The 20,616-nt window shown below is 53.4% G+C and overlaps 1 protein-coding gene across 1 annotated transcript; it reads right to left on the bottom strand.

Annotated features, from left to right (window-relative positions):
* Positions 1–227: 227 nt before the first annotated feature.
* NEMF (nuclear export mediator factor) lies at positions 228–20,090 on the bottom strand. The gene is made up of 33 exons (XM_038138815.1): positions 19,890–20,090; positions 18,667–18,735; positions 17,949–18,051; positions 16,442–16,567; positions 16,219–16,367; positions 14,853–14,920; positions 13,847–13,933; positions 13,079–13,155; positions 12,590–12,660; positions 12,421–12,496; positions 11,160–11,222; positions 10,895–10,972; positions 10,398–10,606; positions 9,816–10,001; positions 9,473–9,536; positions 8,941–9,029; positions 8,244–8,347; positions 7,870–7,932; positions 7,637–7,749; positions 6,728–6,785; positions 6,342–6,400; positions 5,808–5,928; positions 5,104–5,434; positions 4,577–4,619; positions 4,444–4,493; positions 3,818–3,971; positions 3,473–3,550; positions 3,204–3,398; positions 2,539–2,571; positions 1,823–1,929; positions 1,706–1,749; positions 1,522–1,601; positions 228–1,005 (listed from the first exon to the last, which is right to left on the bottom strand). Exons 1-33 carry the CDS (start codon positions 19,946–19,948, stop codon positions 928–930), a joined length of 3,285 nt encoding a protein of 1,094 aa, XP_037994743.1. The 5' UTR covers positions 19,949–20,090; the 3' UTR covers positions 228–927.
* Between the last annotated feature and the right edge of the window lie 526 nt (positions 20,091–20,616).

Genomic DNA, 20,616 nt, shown 5'->3' with positions numbered 1-20,616 from the left:
GGGAATGCTGAGCACACCGCGGCTCTGGAGCGTTGCTCTAGTGGGGTTTAGCCCACAGCTTCACCTTTTGCCACAGACGCTTAAGGTCAGAGAAGCAGGATGTGGAAGCTAAAGCAGGATCTGGAAGTTGTCCCACTGTCGGTCGATACTGTCGTAAACCTTGAGATGTTAAAGCACCACTACTTTCTGCTTGGCTGTAGTTTGGTTTTGGTTTTTTTTTTTTTTAATTTTTATGTTGTGGAACTTCAGTTGTGAACCTTAGGTAGCAGATATTCTGCCCTGCGAGTGTAACTGAGAGTGTTTGTGCTTGTTCCCAGCCCTGTGGAGCTCCCCTGGCCCTGGAGCAGCCCCAGGGATGTCCCCTGGCTGCAGGGACATGGAGAGGGGACACGGGGGACAGGGCCAGGCCGTGCTGCTGTGGGGAATGGGGGGATCATGTTTTAAGCTGTCTTCAAAAACTAATTAAAAACGTTGACTTGTAGAAGAATTCCTGTGCTGTGATTCCTGAGAGATCCCAGGGGTTTTCCTAACTCCCAGCCCTGCTCTTCCTCCCCTCCCCAGGCTCCTGCACAGATCTGGGCCTGCACCTTCCCTCCCTCCACAGCCAGGGAATGTCTGGGGGGAAACACAATTCCACCTTCCCCAGGCAGCTTTCTCCACTGGCACTGCCCTCCTGCAGGCTCTGGAATTGAACACCCTGGAGTTTTCCTGCCCCCAATTCCAGAGCCTTTGCCCAGCAGTGGGGAACAAGCGCTCGAACAGAGAAGCAGCAGCAGGGGAGGACATTCCTGACCAAATGCCAGCAATTTAATTCCACGTTTGTCTGCAATTTGTATCGGAGGAATGCAGGCCCTGGCTGCTGGAGTTCAGTCCTGGTCGTGGGTCTGTGTCCGTCTGTCCCAGCCCCGGGTCCGGTCCAGCGTGGAATCACTTTCTCTTCATGTTCTGGAGGTGAGGTGCAGACACTTTCACCTTCCCAGGAATATTCCTTGACAGATCTGTGTCCTAGGGAACACGGGACAGGGGAAGGTGACCACAGTGGGAAAGCCCTTCTGGAGCACCGGGCTGATCCTTTCCTTGGCCCTGGTGAGCACCAGGACATCTCCAGCCTCATCTCCCAGTGCAAGCTCCTGCCCCTGCTCCAGGAATTCCCACTCCCAAAGCCACAGGGTTTCGTGGGAGACGCTGCTTTAGGCAGAGTGACACAATGCAGGGACAGAGGGCCCAGGGCTCCCACTGAGGCTCAGGTTCTTCTCATGCAGCTTCCCCGAGGAGCTGGGGCGTGCCCAAGGCCAGGCTGGATGGGGCTTGGAGCAGCCTGGGACAGGGGGAAGTGTCCCTGCCCATGGATTTTGATCCTTTCCACCCCAAACCACTGCAGGACTCTCTGCCCTTCCCCAAGAGTACACACTGCTCAGACCCCAGCAGCACGCTCGGCTTGGCAGCGCCTGCTCCCACAATGGCAGCTGCTGCTGCTGCTGCTGCTGCTCTGCAGAGGAGCCCCTGCAGCGCCAGGCTCACCTTCACGCTGCGGAACAGGTCCTTCTCGCGGGCACTGGCTTCTTTGGACTGCATGAAATTGTGCAGGGCGATCTTGGCGGCTGGAAAAGCACAGGGGAGAGTGAAAGAGCCTGGAACAGCATGGAACAGCACGGTGCCTGCAGCAGGCACAGCTCGGGGAAGGACTCGGGCTCTCACACCGTACCTTTGCCCTTCTTCTGCGTGCCCGGAGTGAGCTTGACTTTGTACCTGCCCCGAGGAAAGGGTTCTGTCAGCAAAACAAACCCAGCACGCGCCCTCCCGGGACGGTGCTGCCACTCACTTGTAGTTGGTCATGGCTGTGTAGGGAGCACAGATGGGGACAGCAAAGAGCAGGATGTCCTCGGGGTGGGGCTGCCCCGTCAGGGAGTCGAGCAGGGCCTTGCTCTCCTGCGACACAAAGAGCTCCACTGGGACCTGGCCCCGTGCTCAGCCCTCCCTGGGGGCACGGGGCAGGAGGTGGGAACAGGTCCCTGAAGGGCCCTTCCAAACCATTCCACGGCTCCATGAGTGTGGAACTGCATGGAATCGCCAAGCCAGGATCTGTGACTGATCTGTTTATCACTAAAATCACATCCTTGGCTGCATCCAAGGGCCACCCCAAAGCTCCACCATTATCCTCCTCCATGGAGGAATTTAAAGGAATTCACTTATTCCCAGCCCTGGGCAGCACCCACAGCCTGCAATTACACAAAAGTAATTACAGAAAAGTTTGAAGCAATTTGATATGTAAATAAACTTCAAACTAAAGAAGAACCTGCACCGCTCCCTGTGTCATTCTCCAGCCCAGAGCCACCAAGGCAAAAACCAAGGGCAAACATCCTTGGAGGCAGCTCTGGGTTTATGGAGGATGTGGAGATGAGCGGGGCAGGCAGAAGAGGAGGTTAATTTTTAAAAATACAATTAAGGTGGGTTCAAACAATCCTGGAGGGCTGCCCCATGTCCCAGTCCCAGCAGGAACACAGCCCCACCTCAGCCCTCAGAGAGCTGAGCATTTACCTCCAGTCCTGGCTGCTCCTGGTCCTGCTCCTCCTGCACACACAAACAGAGAACACATCAGGCCTGCAGGAGCCACAGAGCTGCCTCTGCCTCCCCTGTCCCCAGGAAACTCTTTAATCAGCAGCCCAGAAAGCCCCGCTCTCCCTGCAAAGAGAACTGAGCTCCTTTCACAACCAAGGTGAGAGCAGCACTCTCCGTGGGCGGGAGGGTGGGGTGCTTCTTTCCAACCTCTCATTTGCCTGGCACACGCCGGGCTGGGAGGAGGAGATGGGGCTCAGAGGTGGCAAATGCCAGCACCAGGGCTGGGAGCTCGCTCATGGCTGAGGGGGAGGTGTTGGGTGAACGAGAGCCTCGGGACTGCTCCGAGCCCCAGTTCTGGCTGTGCTGGGAACAGCATGAGCACAGGGAGTGCTGCAGGGCTTCGGGCTGCTCTGGGAATCCATGGGCTCCCTGAGCCCTGGCAGCAGACACAGAGCTCTCCACAGTGCCCAAAATCCTTGGGGAGCTGCTCAGCCTCCGGGTGGGAGAGCCCCACAGAGCCAGGACAGACACATGGGCAGGTGAGGAGAGAGCTGCTCACCTTCCCCTCCTGCTGATCACCTTCTCACCCTGTTCCTCACCTTCCCCTCCTGCTCCACCTTCCCATTTCCCATCCCGCTCCTCACCTTGTCCTCCTGCAGCTCATCCAGGGCTGCCTCCTGTGCCTCGTGCAGCACAATTCCTGCTGGGAGGGTCTCCTTGCCCCCTCCTGCTGCACGACGCAGGGCTTTGGTTTTCTGCTGTTGCTTCTTTGCTGCCTCTTCTTTCGTCTTGCCCTTCTTCCCTTTTTTCCCTTTGTCCTCCCTGTTGGAGCCTGCAGACTGCGGTGACACAGGCGGTCAGGGCTGGTGACCAGAGCCACCACACCCCGGGGAAGGCACAGCTCCCTCCTCACCCCCAGCAGCTTCATGATGAGCTCCCGGTCCTCCTCGTCCTGGTCCCTGTACTTCTCCTTCATCTTCTTCATTTTACTCTGCAGGAGGAAACACCAACAGCTGCAGCAATGACAACTTCTAGCAGAGTACTGCAACCACAGATGCTCCTTCTCCCCAGTATCCCAAACTTTCAGAGCAGTTCCCCAGTACACAAGGCGTTCCGGGGAGCTCCGTGCTGACCCCCAGCACCATCACGAGACCCCTCAAGGCGCCCCACAGCAGCCATGGGTGTCAGGGACACCTGGCACTGCTCTCCGTGTTTCCACGCCAGCAGCTCAGCCCGGGGCCCCCTGGCCCCTGCCCACCTTCTGGCCCCGCTTGATGGGCTGAGGGGCTGCAGCTGCCTTGGGGCAGTTGGGAGCAGCCACGGGTTGGGTCTCTGTCTCCGTCTCCTTCTGCTTCTCTTCAGACAGCTCCGAGTTCTCCGAGTTGTTCTGCTGCTTCTTTTTCTTCATTTCTCTAAGGAGAGCAATCACAACACCCTCATTTGTTGTGATCTCAGGGAAGCTGCTGCTCTCCTGACAGCATTCCCACCCTGCTTCCCTGCCACAGGGACCCAGAGGAACGCCGGAAACAGCCCCTCCTCAGAAAAACCTCTCCAGCCCACCAGTGAAACTGTTCCCAGGCAGCATTCCCAAAGGCCAGGAGCAGCAGCTCACCCTGGAGCAGCAGGATGGACAATGGGCAGGGACTGGAGTGGGTGCAGATGTGCCCAGGACGTGGGCAGGGATGGGGAAGAAGCATTTGTCCAGAGCAGCTGGGGCTGCCCCTGGATCCCTGGCAGTGTCCCAGGCCAGGCTGGACAGGGCTTGGAGCACCCTGGAACACTGGAAGGTGTCCCTGCCATGGCAGGGCTGGGATGGGATGGGATTTAAGGTCCCTTCCAACCCGAACCATCCTGGGATTCCCTGGAACACGCACTGGCTCTCACCTCCTCTCCTTGGCAGAGAGGTGCCTGCGGCCCTGGGCCCTGCTGTCACTCTGAGGAGGGAAAGGCAGTTTAGGGCAGATCCTGCCCAGCAGCTCCCACTGCTCTGGGCCACCCGCGGGAGCTGGGACCTTACCAAGCTGGGCTCCTCCTCTTTGGGGATGATTTTCTGCAGGGATCTGTGGGGAGATGGAAAAGGAGCTCATCAGCAGATGTAGAACAGCTCACCATGGACACACCAACCACAGCCCGAACTTGAGCAGCCTGGTTCTAACTCTCAGCTTTCCAGAGCGTGGCAATCCCAGCTCTGCTGACTGGAAAAGGCAGGAACACTGGGATCCACTTTAGAAAACAATCCCAGCTCTCTGCCTGCTCCTCTCTCTCACACACAAGCACCAAACACAGCCTGGGCACGAGGGAGCCCCCGTGTGCAGCTTGCCATCAGCACCCACCCAACCCCTGCTCCTTGCACCCTCCAAGGAGAGCCAGGGATGCAGGGAGCTGAGCTCATCCCACAGCCTCAGCAGAGCAGAGGCAGCCCAGGGCTCAGTTTCTCAGCATTCCCACTGCTGAGCATGGAAGGAAGGGATGGCAACGCATCCCAGCCTTGTCCTGGCAGTGTTTTAGGAGAGCCTCAGGTGCCCCAGCTGCTGCTTCCCTCACCTCTGGGGCTGCAGGTGTGACAGGTCGATTGTGGTGTCTGGATAATTCACCTCTTCCTCCTCCACTTCCCTCTTGGGCTCTGGATGTTCCTCCTCAGAGTCTCCATCGTCCTCCTCGGAGTCAGCCTCTGGAGCAGGAGTGTTCCCTCCTCCCTGCTCAGCACTGCCCTCCTCCCGGGGGCTCTCAGCCGTGGCTTCCACATCCTCTGGAGCTTCCACATCCTCTGGAGCTTCCACATCCTCTGGAGCTTCCTCGCCCTCTGGAGCTTCCTCGCCCTCTGGAGCTGCCTCAGCCTCGGCTTTTTCCTCCTCACTGCTGCTGTCTCCTCCATCTGGGGCACCCAGGGCACAAAAACGCAGGAACACCAAACTGATCCATCATTGGAAGGGACCTTAAAGCCCATCCAGTGCCACCCCTGCCATGGGCAGGGACACCTTGCACTATCCCAGGCTGCTCCAAGCCCTGTCCAGCCTGGCCTGGGACACTTCCAGAGATCAGGAGCAGCCAGAGCTGCTCTGGGCACCCTGTGCCAGGGCCTGCCCACCCTCCCAGGCAGGAACTCCATCCCAATATCCCACCCATCCCTGCCCCGTGTCAGTGTGAAACCATTCCCCTTCGTCCTCCTATCAGAGATCCAAGCCCTGGGATCACCCAGAGCCTGAGGGATCCCCCAGCAGCACCCACAGCCCCCCGTTCCCCTGTACCTAACAGCTCCACGTCCTCAGCCACCAGCTCGCTGGCACTGCTGGAGACCGTGTCCAGCTCCTCGTCCTGCACCTTGACCTTCCTCTCCTCCCGGTGCCTCCAGACACAGCTCTCATCCACCTGGAAACCAGCAGCCTCTGGTCAGCCCTGCTGGTGCTCACCAACACCTCACCCAGCTTTTTCTTCTCTTTTTAACACTTTCTGCCATCAAAAGGCAAGAAAATTAACCCAGATCCGAGCGTGCCAACCCCACAAGTGAGGGTGACACGCAGAAATGTCCAGATTCCAAACAGAGCTGGAGAACAGCCCTGGCAGAGCAGGAGGGTCCAGAGTCTGTCTGGAATGCAGAGCACACTGGGCTGAGATGGAAATGAAAGCAGAGTCATTATCAGCAAGAAGCTCTTTATGGGATGTTTCCCAGTGGGAAAAGAAGTAATTGGGAATACAGCGATAAGCAAGATGCAGAAAATAAACCTCCTGCAGCTCAAAGCAAATCACAAAAGGCAGCAGGAGCTGCAGGGGAAAAGCTGTACCTTAAACAAGAAGCTGAAGCCCATCATCAGATAGGAAGGTGGAAGGAAATTCTTTTTCCCTGAAAAACAAAGGGAGAGTCTCATGAGGAGGTTTAGCAGCCATGCTGCAGGATGTACTTCCAAAAGTCATTTTTATTAGAGGCTTTAGGCTACCAAAGAATTACACTGGGGCTTTTTTATCTCTGGGATGAGAACAGGAGAAGCTCAAAGCAACTGAGTTAATGAACTTCTGCCCAGGGCTCAGCTCAAACTGCTGCTGCAGCTGCCTGGTACTCAGACTAAGCCATTCCCAACAGATTTCTGGGAGAAGAGTGGGATCTGCTGCCACTGCAGGACAGCCCAGCACCTCTGGGAAATCCCATTGCCACTGCTGCCTTGTGCCTCACCTCGGATCATGAAGCTGCCAGTAGTGAGATATTCTCCCGTGGGGGCAGTTTTAGAAACCTGAAATAAAACCACAATAAACTGTAAAAAACCTCTGTGACAGAAGGCAAACATCAGGTGACAACAGCACCAAGAGAAACTCTGGCTCAGCAGGAGCTGAATCCTGGGAACAGCTCTGCAGGACCCCACATCCAGGGGGCTCCTCCTCTCCTTTGCAGGGAATTTTCCTAAGGGACGTTTGAATGCAATCACACCCCAGCAGCACTGTTTGGAGTCCTGGGGGAGCAACTCAGGGAACAAACCCAGGATCTACTGAGCAGCATTAAGGGAATAACGATGCCTTGAGCAGGCTGCCCTGGAGCAGAGCTGGGTGGAATCACAGAATAAAGCAGGGATTTATTCAAAGCATCTCCTCCATGGATCCACCTTGGGCAGCACCAGAGCCCAGCCAGGGCTGCAGCCAAGAGGAACCCAAATGGTCCCAAAATGCACGAGCACTCCCGGGGTCTCTGCCTTGGCTCAGCTCTGCTCCATTTGCACCTTGCAGTTCATTGTCCCGTTCCAGCTTTAGCCCAGGCACTCCCACCCTGCTTGTTTGTCTCTCTCCAGCCCATGCTGTTTGTGCTCCTGGGCTGAGCTTTGGATCATTTGTCCTTGGTCCCAGCTGGAGCAGGAATTGTTTTGTCTCCCTGCTCTGTGCAGAGCTCAGCATCCCCTGATGTGAACCCAGCCCCACACACTAAAGCAGCACAGAATGTGAAAATAGAAAAGCTCAAACCTGAGGCATCAACAAAACCACCACGCCTTTGGTGTGATCTCCACACCCTCCCACAGAGGTCTGACCCACACCCATGGGCTCCTGTCTGGGGTCACATCCCAGCTCCCCGGGGTGCTGCAGCTGCTGTGCTCACCTGGCTGTGGGACACCCACCAGGCGCTGGTGACCACGCGGGCGTCCCAGGCCGCGCTGTAGCACAGGGCCATGGTCCCCGCCTCCGTCAGCGTCCGCGGCGGGATGGGCTCACCTGGAACACCAGGAGCCATCAAATCCTGCCCTGAGCCAGCCTGGCAGCTTCCCAGGAAGGACCCATTCCCATCCCAAGGGAAGGCAATGGCAGCTCCCGTCCCCAGGGCTCCACGGGTACCTGAGGGGTTCTTGATGACGCAGCTGGTGGCTCCGTGCAGATCCGCGTGCACGTAGATGTCCCCTGGGAAACAGGAGACTTCCCTCAGATCCACTCATCCCTGGAGCCAGGGAAGTCTCTAATGTGAGACGGAAATGCCTGGTCTGGCTGCAAGGGCCAGGGTGGGGACACAGAAGCCTTTTAGTCCATCCTTGGCCCAGGGAGAATCAGCTCCCCCATCCAAGCTGCTCTCGCCCCGTGGCACCAGAGGAACTCCCATCACCAAAATTCCCTTGGATCCAAGGCCCAGCTCAAGGACAAAGCAGAGGGACCTTCCCCTGTCACTCCTGGACACTCACAGAAGTGGGAAAGAGGAGGAACCCCCAGGTCCTCACCTGGCTTGAGGTAGCGCTTCACGATCAGCTCGTTCTGCTGCTGATCCCTGCCAGCAATCACCAGGTAATTCTCAGAGCTGATGAACCACAGGAACTTCTCAAACCTGCCAAATCCCAGCAAATCCGCAGTGTGAGTAACACCTGGAACTAACAGGACACTGCACAGCTGGTTTTTGATACCCAACTCAGAATGTCCACCTCAGCACCCACAGTCTAGGAGACTGAAAATATTTTTACTTCCATCCACAGGCCTGGGACATAAAAACAAGGCATGGGGCAACTACAGCATCACTGGCAGGGAGATCTGGAGATGGAACAAAAGGCACAGTCCTCCTATTTATTCCTATTTTAATAATTAAAAGCTGTGAGGTTTTGTTCCATTTGTTTGTTGCTTTTTAAAGCACAGAAGCCCAGAATGGTCTGGTTTGGAAGGAACCTTAAAGATGATCCAGTCCCACAGGACCACACCTTCCCATGTGCTAGGCTGCTCCAAGCCCCATCCAGCCTGGCCTTGGACACCTCCCGGGACGTGGCAGCCACAGCTGCTGTCCCTGGGAACCATCCTGGGATTCTGTGACTCCTTCAGGAGACTCCATGCAAAGTGCAGTGCTCAGAAATCCCAAAGAGCTGCGCTCCCAAGCCAGGAAGATCCATCCTGCCACAGGACACGAGAGGAGGATGATGGAGCTGTACTTGCCAATAGACCTTTCTGGCCTTCTGGATGGTGGTGACAGTCTGAACTTCCCTCAGCGTTTGCTTTGTCTTCTTCTCAGCTGATTTAAAAGCCTGTTTGGACAGAAAGCACCGTCACCATCCAGCAGGAATCACAGAATTCCCCCCTGAACACTGGGAAAGGTGGGAGGAAATAGCTCTGGACTTGATCACAGTGCAGGCTCCACCCAGCCCTGCTCTTAAAACTCCACCCTGGAGAGCTGCTCCCTGAAATGAGCAGCTCCTGGACTGGAAGGATTTCTGATTTTCCACTCTAAGCCCTGGTCTGTCAGTGCCTCCACCTGCTCTGAGTATTCCCAGTGCTACTGGTGGAAAGCAGGATCCATCAGGGATCTGCAATCCTCCTCTGGGCTCCAAATGTCAAGAATGAAACAACCCTGGGTGATTGTTTTTCCCTTTCATGTTTTGTGAGGGCTGCTCAGCTCAGGATTTCCCACTGAGCAGTGGCAGGGATTTTCCTTTTAAATATCTTCTAAAATCCAAGAGAAAAAAAACACCTTTTCTGCAGCTTCCACTGTCTTCTGAGTCTTCTTGGCTGCGTGTCTTTTGTGATCGTAGTACCTGTGAAACACAAGAGTGTGCCCTGAAATCCCAGCACATCCCCTCCTTCATCCCATCCCACCCATCCCAGGCCTCTGCCTTTTGTTCCATGGGCACAACTGGAAAATTCAATCCGTGGGAGCCCCAGAGCAGCTGCTGTGCACCAGGGAATTCCCATCCCAGAGCTCAGGACAAGCTGCTATTTCAATTTCTAACAAGATATCCCAAAACCCTTCCTCCTGCACACCCAGAGAAACTGATCCTACAAAAACACACTAAATATTTACTGAAAAATCTTACTTTTTGGCATTGGCATAGGCAGACAAATTGAGATCAACCTCAACCAATGAGGGTTTGTTTTTCTGAGGTTTCTTCAGCTGTTTGGTTTTATTCTTTTTCTTTTTTCCCTTTGGTTCTTCTGTTTCTTCCTTCTCTACGTCAGCATCGTCCTCCTCCTCTTCCTCTTCAGATAACACATAGGGGTTCCTAAAAACACACAAGGTCATAAGATGAAGATAAGAGAACTGGTTAATTTTTAATCCTTGGTGCAACGCGCTCTTAATTTAATTCTCTCAGAAGTTTAGAAATGGCCCAAGGAGCCTCTAAAGTGCAGACACAGGAAGCTTCGTGTGCCAACCCTTTTTTGTCCTGGAGTCAGCCAAATTTGGGGTGAAAAAAGAAAACAAAAGCAGAAGATAAAGAGCCCAATTTTTCCAATCCAAGGAACTGACTGAAAACAAATTTATTCTATAAACTGCCACTTCTGAGGGCGAGCTAACCAAGAATCTGCCACGCCCCAGCTCTTACACCAAAACTTCTGGCTATAAGAAAGCTCTTTTGGGCTACTTTTAAATCTCTGAGCTGCCGGTGCAGGGCACTCACCTGAGCAGCATGGTGATGTGGTTTGTCTGCAGCTTTAACTCTTTGATTGCCGTGGCCACGGGGTCCCCCTGGGCCTGGGCCTCCTTGACGATGGCGCCGATCTCGCTCCAGTCGATCTGGTTGGCCAGGGCGCTGCGCACCACCTGGATGGCCCTGTCCACCACGGCCAGGTTCATCTCGATCAGCTCCCCCTTCAGCTGGTCAGCTTCCTTAGGGAAAGGAGGAGCGTGGAGCCAGGGCTTGGAGCCAAGCACCGCTCAGCAGCAGCCCTTACAAACATGGAAGCAGTGCTGAGAAACCCAAGGATGGACTGAAGCGGGGGCACAGCTCCAGTGCTGCCAATCCCTGCAAGTGTCCCAGGCAGGCTGGAGCTACCTGGGATGGTGGAAGGTGTCCCTGCCCGTGCAGCTGGGTGGGATTGAAGTTCCCTCCCAACCAAACCGTCCCGTGGTGGTGTGATTATGCATTTTTTAATTAAAACCCAAAATCTGTCTTACCTGAGCCTGCTGGAGAGCTTCCAGTCTGTGCTCGTGGTCCCTACGGACATTTTCAAGTTTCTTCAACGCTTGTTTTTCCTTTTAAATGTGTAAAAAATACAAATATAAATATTTTCTATTAAAATATATTCCTTTTTATATATAATCTTGCAGTGATTATCTGATGCCATTACCAAATGGCATCGGGGAATCACTGCAAGAAGCAAGAGAAGCCTCTGGCAGCGCGGGAGCCATCCCAGCAGCGCAGGCCTGGGTCAGGACTCACCTGCTGCAAGGCCTTCAGATCGATCTTCTGCCCCTCCAGCTTGGAGTAGAACTCATCCGTGGCCTGCAGGAGAGAGTCAGGTTGGAGAACGGCCAGGCTGGCCTGACTCAGGCAGGCACAGCAGGGTCCCTGCAGAGAAGGCACTAAAGAGGTGACAGAGGCTGAGACAACCTCCAGGAGCTTTCTCCATTCCCCTTCCCGAGGGATCAGTCCAGCAGGACACTCAGGGCTGAGTCTCGCTGCAAACACAGAAGGAAAAGTGGCCAAGCAATGGTTCACCATTTTTTGCTAAGAAATGATGGAAGAGAAGCTGCTTTGGCTCAGATTAGATGTTGCAAAGCCAGATGTGTCTGCCCTGAGTCCCTGCTGCTCACCGGGTCAGTCAAACAAGCACAAACACCCAGAGTGCCTAAAAACTGCTCCTGGTGTTCCAGCTGGGCTTACAGCACAGGATGAGCAAGGTTTGGGGCTGTTGAGACCATCAGAGGGACTGGGGACAAGGATGGAGGGACAGGAGCCAGGGAATGGCTCCCAGTGCCAGAGGGCAGGGATGGATGGGAGATTGGGAACTGGGAATTCCTGGCTGGGCTGGGATTGCCAGAGCAGCTGGGGCTGCCCCTGGATCCCTGGCAGGGCCCAAGGCCAGGCTGGACACTGGGACACCCTGGGACACTGGAGGTGTCCCTGCCATGGCAGGGCTGGCACTGGGTGGGCTCTGAGTCCCTTCCAGCCCAAACCATTCTGGGGTTCTGTGATCAGTGAGGGAGATGACAGAAACTGAGGCAGGAAGCAGGGCAGGAGCGTGCAGTGGGAATTCTGGAGACCAAGGTCAAGAACAAGAGGCAGTTAATGACCCCAGTGTCAATGAGTCGAGGAGCAGAGAGGACAATGCCCAAGCAAACACCAAACAAGAGGCTTGAGGCTTTCAGAGCAGGAACAGGAGAAGAGGGAATGTGACGTCTGCCACAACTGTCACCTCCAGACACAAACTCAGCTCTCCAGAACAAAACCCTTGGGATTCTGTGACTGGAAGCTTCCACCTCCCTCACTGCAGGACCCGAGCCCAGCAGCCAGCCCTGCCCAGCTGCAGCCCAAAGGCCCTGCTGGGGTTGGCTTTTTCTCACCAAACATTCATCCATAAAATGATTCATCCCTTCCAAGGTCTCTGCCTTCAGTAACAACCCCTGCACTCTGTTTAATTGATCTTTTTAGCAGCAGTCAATTCAAGCACTCAAGTACAGCATCAGCAAAAGCACTGTACCTTATTGAATGAGTCAAATTCCAAGTAGGGACATTTTGAATGTTGAGAAAACAAGAAAGGATGAAATTCCTCATATCTGTAAAATACACATGTGATATTATCACCTGAAAACTGATTTTGGTTACGCAGACTAGCAGAAAGAAAAGGAAGAAACATTTCAAATATTTACGTGTAGATATCTTCTGCTGGTTTGTCTGGTTCCAGACTTGGCTTTTTCTCCCTTTTCTGGATAACATAACCCTGCAAGAAGACAAAAATATCATTTGTCTGTGGAAAGGTTTAAATATCAATAAATAATTCCAGCAGGGAACCTTGTGCCTGACCCACTGCCTTGTCTTGACTCCAATTTCTTCTGGAAGAAGTGAACTCCTTCCAGCCCTCAGGACTATCCCATAAATGCAGAGTTTCTGTGCAGGATTTATTACAGAACCTATGAAATCCCAAGTGCAAATCTCCCAGGATTCACACAATCTGCCTGTGCATGATTTAACTGCTGCCCAGCCCATGGAAAGAAGCAATTTTTATTCCACATCAGCACCTGACACCCAGGAATAAAATCCAGAGCTGGGAACAGCAGGAACTGGGAATTCCTGAGCAATTCCTGCTTGCCAGCTTAACTCTGCAACTCCAAATCACTGATAACCCACCCCAGACCCACCTTTCCACTGAAGTTGTCAGTGAGGGCCATGTATTCTTCTGCTTTCTCTAGAGCTGAAAGAACCTTTTCAAGGTTTTCTGAAGAGAAAACAGCAGAAATATTTCATCCCTGCAATTACTGTTCATTTTAAACAGGAGTCTAAGTTTACAGCTGGGAAATTTTTAATGTAAGAATTTATTTAGATGGTTTTAGCACAAAATTATTCAAGTTTCAGGAGGAAAAAAAGAGCCCACAAATACCAGCACTTTATGAAATTAAAGCTGCAGAGGTAAAGCATAAACCAGAAGCTGTGAGAAGTTATTCTTTTACTGCACCATAATGCAGCAGGAAGGAAAAAATCCTCTGGATTTATGGCAAATATAAAACACACGAGGAAAACCAGACTGCAGGAAAATATTTTCTGATTTCATTACCCAAATCTTTCACTTCCCAATAAATGAAAAGCTGCTACTTTACCAAATGCCCAATGTTTGCTACAAATAAAGACTTGGTGTCAATTCTTCTTGTCAAACAGCCAGAACTCACCTCATGGGTGAGGTGGTGTCAGTGTAACATTATTTAGACTACAAGAACAATCTGGTATTTTATCTCCAATTTATGCACAGATCAAGAGTTTTAATGCAAACGAGGATGGTCCCCAAGCTAAAAACATTAAAAAATAAAACCACAGATCAGAACCACAGGACCCCTCATCTCTTTGGGGAAAAAAAAACACTGCAGAGACGTAAAAATCCCCATACTTGAGGCCCAGCCTTTAAAATATTACACCTTTATTTTCCAGATGTTGATCTATTTTGACAGCTCCAGAAAACCCAGCTTCTATCAGGCAGTGCTCGATCAGAGTGGCCCCATAAGCTGTAAAAAAAAAAAAAAAAAGAAATAGTGAAGGATCATCTGCAGAAAATATTCACAATTTGCATTAAAAAACCCCAAAAACTGGACACAGGAGTGTGAGAAGAGTGAGAAGTGCCAAAAATCAGGGAAGAGGCAGGAGGGATGAGTGGGTGAGGTGGAGAAAAGCCAAAATTGGCACAAAGGGAAAAAATGGTGGGGATTTTAGAGTGGAGCAGCTGTGCCTGGTCGCTGGAGCAGTGACACCACGTGAGGCCAAGGCTTGCTGCATGGCAGGATCAGAAACACCAAATTCCAGCATGGATGCAGCACAGCTGGGATCAGTGGGGGACAGTAATTAGCAATTATACAGTAATATTATTATTATTACTATTATTATTATTATTATTATTATATAGAAAGTGTTTAAGAGAGCAGGGTAGAGTAAGAGAGACAAAAGGGTGGTGAAAAAGAGAATCAAGAGATGGGGAAAGTCGTGCTCAGGAGTGATTTGAGCTGCTCAGGAAATTCTCTGCTTGAGCAGCGTTGGCAGGTCAGGAGGAAAACCAATTTTGTTCTGATGGCCTCAAACATGACAAATTTGGTTCTGTGCTCAGGAAAAGCTGACTTTACCCTTACAGCTCCTATCTGGTACCGGGATGGTGCAAAATGGCCCAAGGCAGAGCTGCAGCAGAGCCTCTGCCAGGTTCCATCACTGCTCACCAGGGCAGATGCCTTGGAATCACTGAACCCATTCCCCAAGGCAGCCTGGGAGGGTGGAAGGTGTCCCTGCCCCAGGCAGGGGGTGGAATGAGATGGGATTTAAAGTTCCTTCCAATCCAAACACTCCAGGGTTCTGTGGTAAGTTATTTAAATTTTCCAGCATGACAGAGCCCTCACTGAGACACCTCATTTTATCTCCTGACCAAGGGCAGTCACTTACGAAGGAGTGGGTTGAGAACCCTCTTCAGCTGCTCCCCCTTGGGTGCATTTGATATGATTTCAGTTAACCTGCAGGAAGGAGAAAAGAAAAAGCTGCAATTCCGAAGAATATTGTGTTTTAGAACAACACTGCATTGCTTACAAGCTACAAAACGTTTCCAGCCTTAAAAATGAAACTAAAAATGGCCTGGAATAAACTACCCAAAGATTTTCACAGCTCTGACAAATTTGGGTTTGTCCCAATAAATACAATTTATGAGCTCTGAAATTTATGGGGATTTCTGAAGGAATTTTGAATGAGTTAGAGATGGGACCTCTGAATTTTTAGATGATGTGATTTATTTTCTTATCTTCTACATAAACAGGAAGGGTGAGTTGGGCTCACATCTTCACTGCACGGCTCAAAGGGTCACAAGACCCTCAGTCACAAGACTTTTAAGGATTTATTGACCAATAAAACACTGCCAACAAGGATATTCATGTTTTTAACCCAATCCTTAAATATTTCATCTTTTGGACCCATGCTGCAGTGTGAGCTTTCTTAGCCAGTCCTGTTATGGCACACAGACCCACAGTGCTGCATTCTGAACTCCTTGTGTAGAATAAATTCTAGTTCCAGAGAATCAACTCTGGAACTGCTTTTATTTCTATATCTTAAACTCTAAAACTCTAAACTTTCCTTTCCTTAGCTCAACGTGGCTCTGCTTTAAATTACAAATCCACAATCCCACTTCTAGCACCTCAGTTTGGGAGCCTTTTCCAAGGTCTCAAATCAAACCCTGTATTTCATTCTAAACTTCGGCTCACAGGCCCAAAGCTCAGAAAAATCCTTGCATTTCAGATTCCATCTGAAATTGAAATTACCTGGCCAAGGTGGGCAGCAGCACAGCAGCCTTGGCACTGGCCACAATTAAATACATCATTTATGAGCTGTGAAATTGGAATTACCTGGCCAAGGTGGGCAGGGGCACAGCAGCCTTGACACTGGCCACAATTAAATACATCATTTATGAGTTCTGGAATTGGAATTACCTGTCCAAGGTGGGCAGGGGCACAGCAGCTCTGGCACTGGCCACAATTAAATACATCATTTATGAGCTCTGGAATTGAGATGACCTGTCCAAGGTGGGCAGCAGCACAGCAGCCTTGGCACTGGCCACAAGAAATGCACCAAATATGAGCTCTGGAATTGGAATTGCCTGTCCAAGGTGGGCAGGGGCACGGCAGCCTTGGCCCTGGGCACAATTAAATACACCATTTGTGAGCTGTGCAGTTGGCATTACCTGTCCAAGGTGGGCAGGGGCACGGCAGCCTTGGCCCTGGGCACAATTAAATACACCATTTGTGAGCTGTGCAGTTGGCATTACCTGTCCAAGGTGGGCAGGGGCACGGCAGCCTTGGCGCTCTCCACCGGGTACCGCTCCCGCACCGCGAACCGCACGTCGTCGGCGCCGTCCGTGCGGAACCTCAGGATGTTGAGGATCAGGTACTCGTGGTCGGTGAGGACGACGTTGCCCTGCGAGCACGGGGACCCTGAGCGAGGCCGGCGCGGTGTCCCCGGCCCGGGGGACACGGGCGGGCCAGGCTCACCCTGTCGTAGAGCTCCAGGATCAGGTGGTAGGCGGCCTGCTCGCTGCCGAACTGCAGGTCCACGATGCGGTCCACGCCCAGCTGCCGCACGCTCACCAGCCTGCGCGTCCTCAGGTGCTTCCGGCACTGCGGGGGAGGCTGAGCTTTGAGCTTTTATGCTTTTCAAACCCCTGCTGCCTCAGGGGGCAACGCTACAGCTCGGCTGGCAGCTGCTGCTCCCTCCTGTTCTGTGCAGATAAAATAATTCCTCTCTAGGCCTGAAACTCAAGGACCCCGCTGGCTCGTGTAGACAACAGCGAGTTAATCGGGGGTTTTGTTGTTTAATATTGTTCTTTTTTGGGGGGTTTGTGCTGGGGAATGCTTTGCCTGTGAAATAAACAGTTTTTTCCACTTTTCTCCAAGGAAATATTTTTCCTGAGCCAGCTGGGGGAGGAGCCGAGTGAATCTGCTTCCCAGAGGAACCCCTTCAGAGGTTCTCTCAGGAATCTGCCCTAAACCAGGACAGGGGGCAAACCTGGAGTAAGTGACTGCATTACCTGAAGTTACAATTGGACAATTAACCTCTGATATGCAAATGGACCAAACTTTCACCTGTCTGAAAAACTCGTGATTGTTGTCCCACCTGGGTGTGGCCTCTGCAAGGCTCCTGCATGCCCAGGGTGTGTCCTTCCAATAAATAAATACTTTCACTAAATACCCACCTTTATCCTTCCACTCTGCCTAGCCTCTGCTCTAGGCAGCCTCTCCAGCCACCAGAGGGGTGGGAAAAATGTCCGGGAAACATCTGAAAACACCTGGGAATGGCTTGGCTACGGAGCCCTCCTGCGGCACCAAGCACTTCCCATTTAACTCAAACACCACAAGAGTGAAAATGCTGGTGCTTACCAAAGTAACACCTTCATTTTTATAATTATAAATGTAATTGAGGCTAATTCTTAATATTAGCACATTTTTCCATGCTGTTTGTTTAGCTCAAGGGAGCAGCTGGTTCAAAATCTAAGAGAATTGGGATCATCCCTGCATCCCTCTCTGCAGTGAAAGCCACCCTGGGAGTCTCTGCTGAGTCGCCTCTGGCTGCCCCCAGGGGTTAAACAGATCCAGGGCAGTCATCCCAGGCTGTGTCCCACGGATCTAGCCCTGGATGCACCCGCAGCAGCCCAGCCTGAGAGCTGGAGCGAGGCTGAGCTCCCCGAGCTCACTGAACAGAGGACTGGAGCACAGAGTCCTGAAAACTCACACTGGAACCACAGGGATTTTACTGGAACAACACTGCAGAGGGAATTTATGAATAAAGCCTATAAAAACTGTTATAAAAAGTTGTTACAATTTAAACATTCACTCTTTGTGACACCGAACAGCAGCGATGTGACCCCAAGCCCGCGTTTGCTGTTCCCTTGTCCTGGGCCAGCTGCAGGCCAGGGTTCACGGGGACAACCCTGCCAGGGACACGAGGGGACCTTTTGTCCTGACACAGAGGCTTCCAGAACACGAGCCCTGCTGAGCTCACCTTCATGGCAAAGCTGGACGGCATCATGTTCTTGGGCCACTCAAACTCCGTCAGGTGGATGCGGATCCCCGACTCCAGCAGCAGCGTGGCCTTGCACTCCGGCCTGGGGCAGAGCAGAGCAGCTGCACCCCAAAACAACAGCTCCATCCAAAAACCCCAGCTGAACCCCAAAACCCCAGCTGCACCCAAACCCCCAGCTGAACCCCAAAACCACAGCTGCACCCAAAACCCCAGCTGAACCCCAAACCCCCAGCTGAGCCCCAAAACCACAGCTCCATCCAAAAACCCCAGTTGCACCCCAAACCCCAGCTGAGCCCCAAACCCCATATGTACCCCAAAAACCCCCAGCTGCACCCAAAAACCCCACCTGCATCCAAACCCCCAGCTACACCCCAAAACCCCAGCTGCACACAAAAACCCCACCTGCACACCAAAACCCCCAGCTGAGCCCCAAACCCCAGCTGCACCCAAAAACCCCAGCTCCAAACGAGGACATCCTGGGATCCCACGTGGCACAGGAGCAGCCACCCCACCACCCACCCGTCTGCAGCATTTCCCATTTCCTAGAAACTTTTCAGGTAAAAAATTACTGCATTTTACCAAACACCAGCAGAATTTCACTGGAAACAAGTCAGAATTCACTGCAGACAATTTAAAAATCTGGTTTTCACACAGCATTCCTAAAGATTTTGTAAGTAAAGGCATTTAAAGCTCTTACTTCTGCAGGCGAATGAGATAGGTCTTGTTATCCACATCGTAAACATTGTTCACTCTCATGCCCAACAAGCTGCCAAGAGGAAAACAAGGAATGCTCTGGAGAGCCCAAAACACAACTGGCTGGAAAAAATCCCAGCGGCAATTAAAGTGCACAGAAGGGCAAGCTGTGATAAATTACCAGGTTGTGATAAACTACCAGGTTATATAAATTACCAAGCTGTGATAAACTACTGAGTTGTATAAACTACCAAGTTATTATAAATTCCCAAGGAGTAACCAAAAAGGCAGCAAAGGAAGATTAATGGAATGAGCAGGAAGCAACAGCCATGGAGAGATGGGGAAACTGCTCTTAAGACAGCAATTAAGAGAGGCAGAAAATTAGATGGAGACTTTTATATTAATGGATGAAATGGAGAAAGCTGCCAGCTCCTGCCCGTGCTCCTCTTTGTGGCAGGGATGGGAAATGAACTGGTGGTACTGGAGCTCCCGGGCCAGCACAGGGCACCAGTAATCCCAGTATGGGCTCTGAACTGGCCTGGGGTGTCAGTGACTCCCTCCAGAGCGGGGCTGGACACCGGGAATGTGTCAGAGCTCCACAGGGATGTGAGGAGTTTCCCAGCTGGGAAAATGGGAATGTTCCCCTGGAGAGGAGAAGGCTCCAGGCAGAGCTCAGAGCCCCTGGCAGGGCCTGGAGGGGCTCCAGGAGAGCTGGAGAGGGACTGGGGACAAGGCCTGCAGGGACAGGAGCCAGGGAATGGCTCCCAGTGCCAGAGGGCAGGGATGGGTGGGAGATTGGGAATCGGGAATTCCTGGCTGGGCTGGGATTGCCAGAGCAGCTGGGGCTGCCCCTGGATCCCTGGCAGTGCCCAAGGCCAGGCTGGATGGGGTTTGGAACAAGTTGGCATAGTGGGAGGAGTCCCTGGCCATGGCAGGGGGGGGTGGGATGGGATGGGATGGGATGGGATGGGATGGGATGGCGGCGGGGCTGAGGGGGTCTGTGCCGAGGGGCAGAGCTGTGACAGCGGGACACGATGCAGCAGCAGAGCCCCCACAGCCCTGAGACCACGGCGGGGCGGGGACGCCGGGCCGGGAGCAGGACCACGGCCAGAAGGAAGAGCGGGGACAGAACCAGAACCAAAACCAGGCCCGGGACCCGCGGCAGGACCAGGACGCACCGGGCCGGGCCCCGCTCCCCGGGGCCGCAGGGGCGGGGAGTGCCGGTACCTCTGCCGCAGCTCGGCGAGCACCGCGCGGATATCGACCGTGCTGAAGCGGGACTTCATGGCGCCGGCGCCGCCCGCCGAGACCCAGGGGGATCCCGGCCCGCGGCCCCTCCGTAACCCCGGCTCCGGGCCCTCCCGGCTCCGGTCCCTCACGGCTCCGGGCCCTCACGGCCGCCCCGCGCCTGCGCCCACGGGCGCTACGGGTCGCGCCCGGTGCCAATCCCCGGCGCTCCGCGGCCGCGCATGGGCTGGGGCGGGCGGGGCGGCGCCGCGCGCGGCCGGCAGGAGGCGCTGCGGGCGCGGGGGCGCTGAGGGGGCGGGCGGCGAGCGGGGCCCGGCGGCGACGGAAAAGGGTCAAGAAATGACAAAAAAGACTCCGGCGGTGACAAAAGAGACCCCGGCGGTGACAAAAAAGGGTCCGTGCATGACCAAGGGGCCCCGGGGAAGGCGGCGAAAGGGGGGCAAAAAGGGGCGCGAGAGCGTCCCGTGTGTGGCAAAAGGGTCCCGCGGGTGAGGGGGCGGGAGAGGATCCCGCGTCTCTCTGTCGTGTCTCTCAAAGGAGCCCAAATGTGGCCGTGTCCGGCAGCAAAGGGACCCCGCGGGACCCCTTCGTGAGTGTTTGCCCACGTTTATTATTTCAGGGCGGGTTTGTCTTCAAAACTTGCTCGGAGGTGTGAATTCAGCGAGCGAGCGGCGCGGGGTTGTTGCGGTGTTCGTGCAGTAGGAGG

The sequence above is a fragment of the Motacilla alba genome, chromosome 5 (assembly GCF_015832195.1).
Source record: "Motacilla alba alba isolate MOTALB_02 chromosome 5, Motacilla_alba_V1.0_pri, whole genome shotgun sequence".
NCBI classification, from domain to species: Eukaryota; Metazoa; Chordata; class Aves; order Passeriformes; family Motacillidae; genus Motacilla; species Motacilla alba.
This window is presented reverse-complemented; position numbering and strand designations above follow the sequence as displayed.

Bases quoted from the DNA above. Each gene is read 5' to 3' on its own strand.
- NEMF (XM_038138815.1), bottom strand. From the start codon at position 19,948: ATGAAGTCCCGCTTCAGCACGGTCGATATCCGCGCGGTGCTCGCCGAG. The intron at 18,736-19,889 runs GTACCGGCACTC...TCCTCTTGGCAG, and splicing joins CTCGCCGAGCTGCGGCAGAG to CTTGTTGGGCATGAGAGTGA. The intron at 3,399-3,472 runs GTGAGGAGGGAG...GTGTCACCGCAG, and splicing joins TCATCATGAAGCTGCTGGGG to TCTGCAGGCTCCAACAGGGA.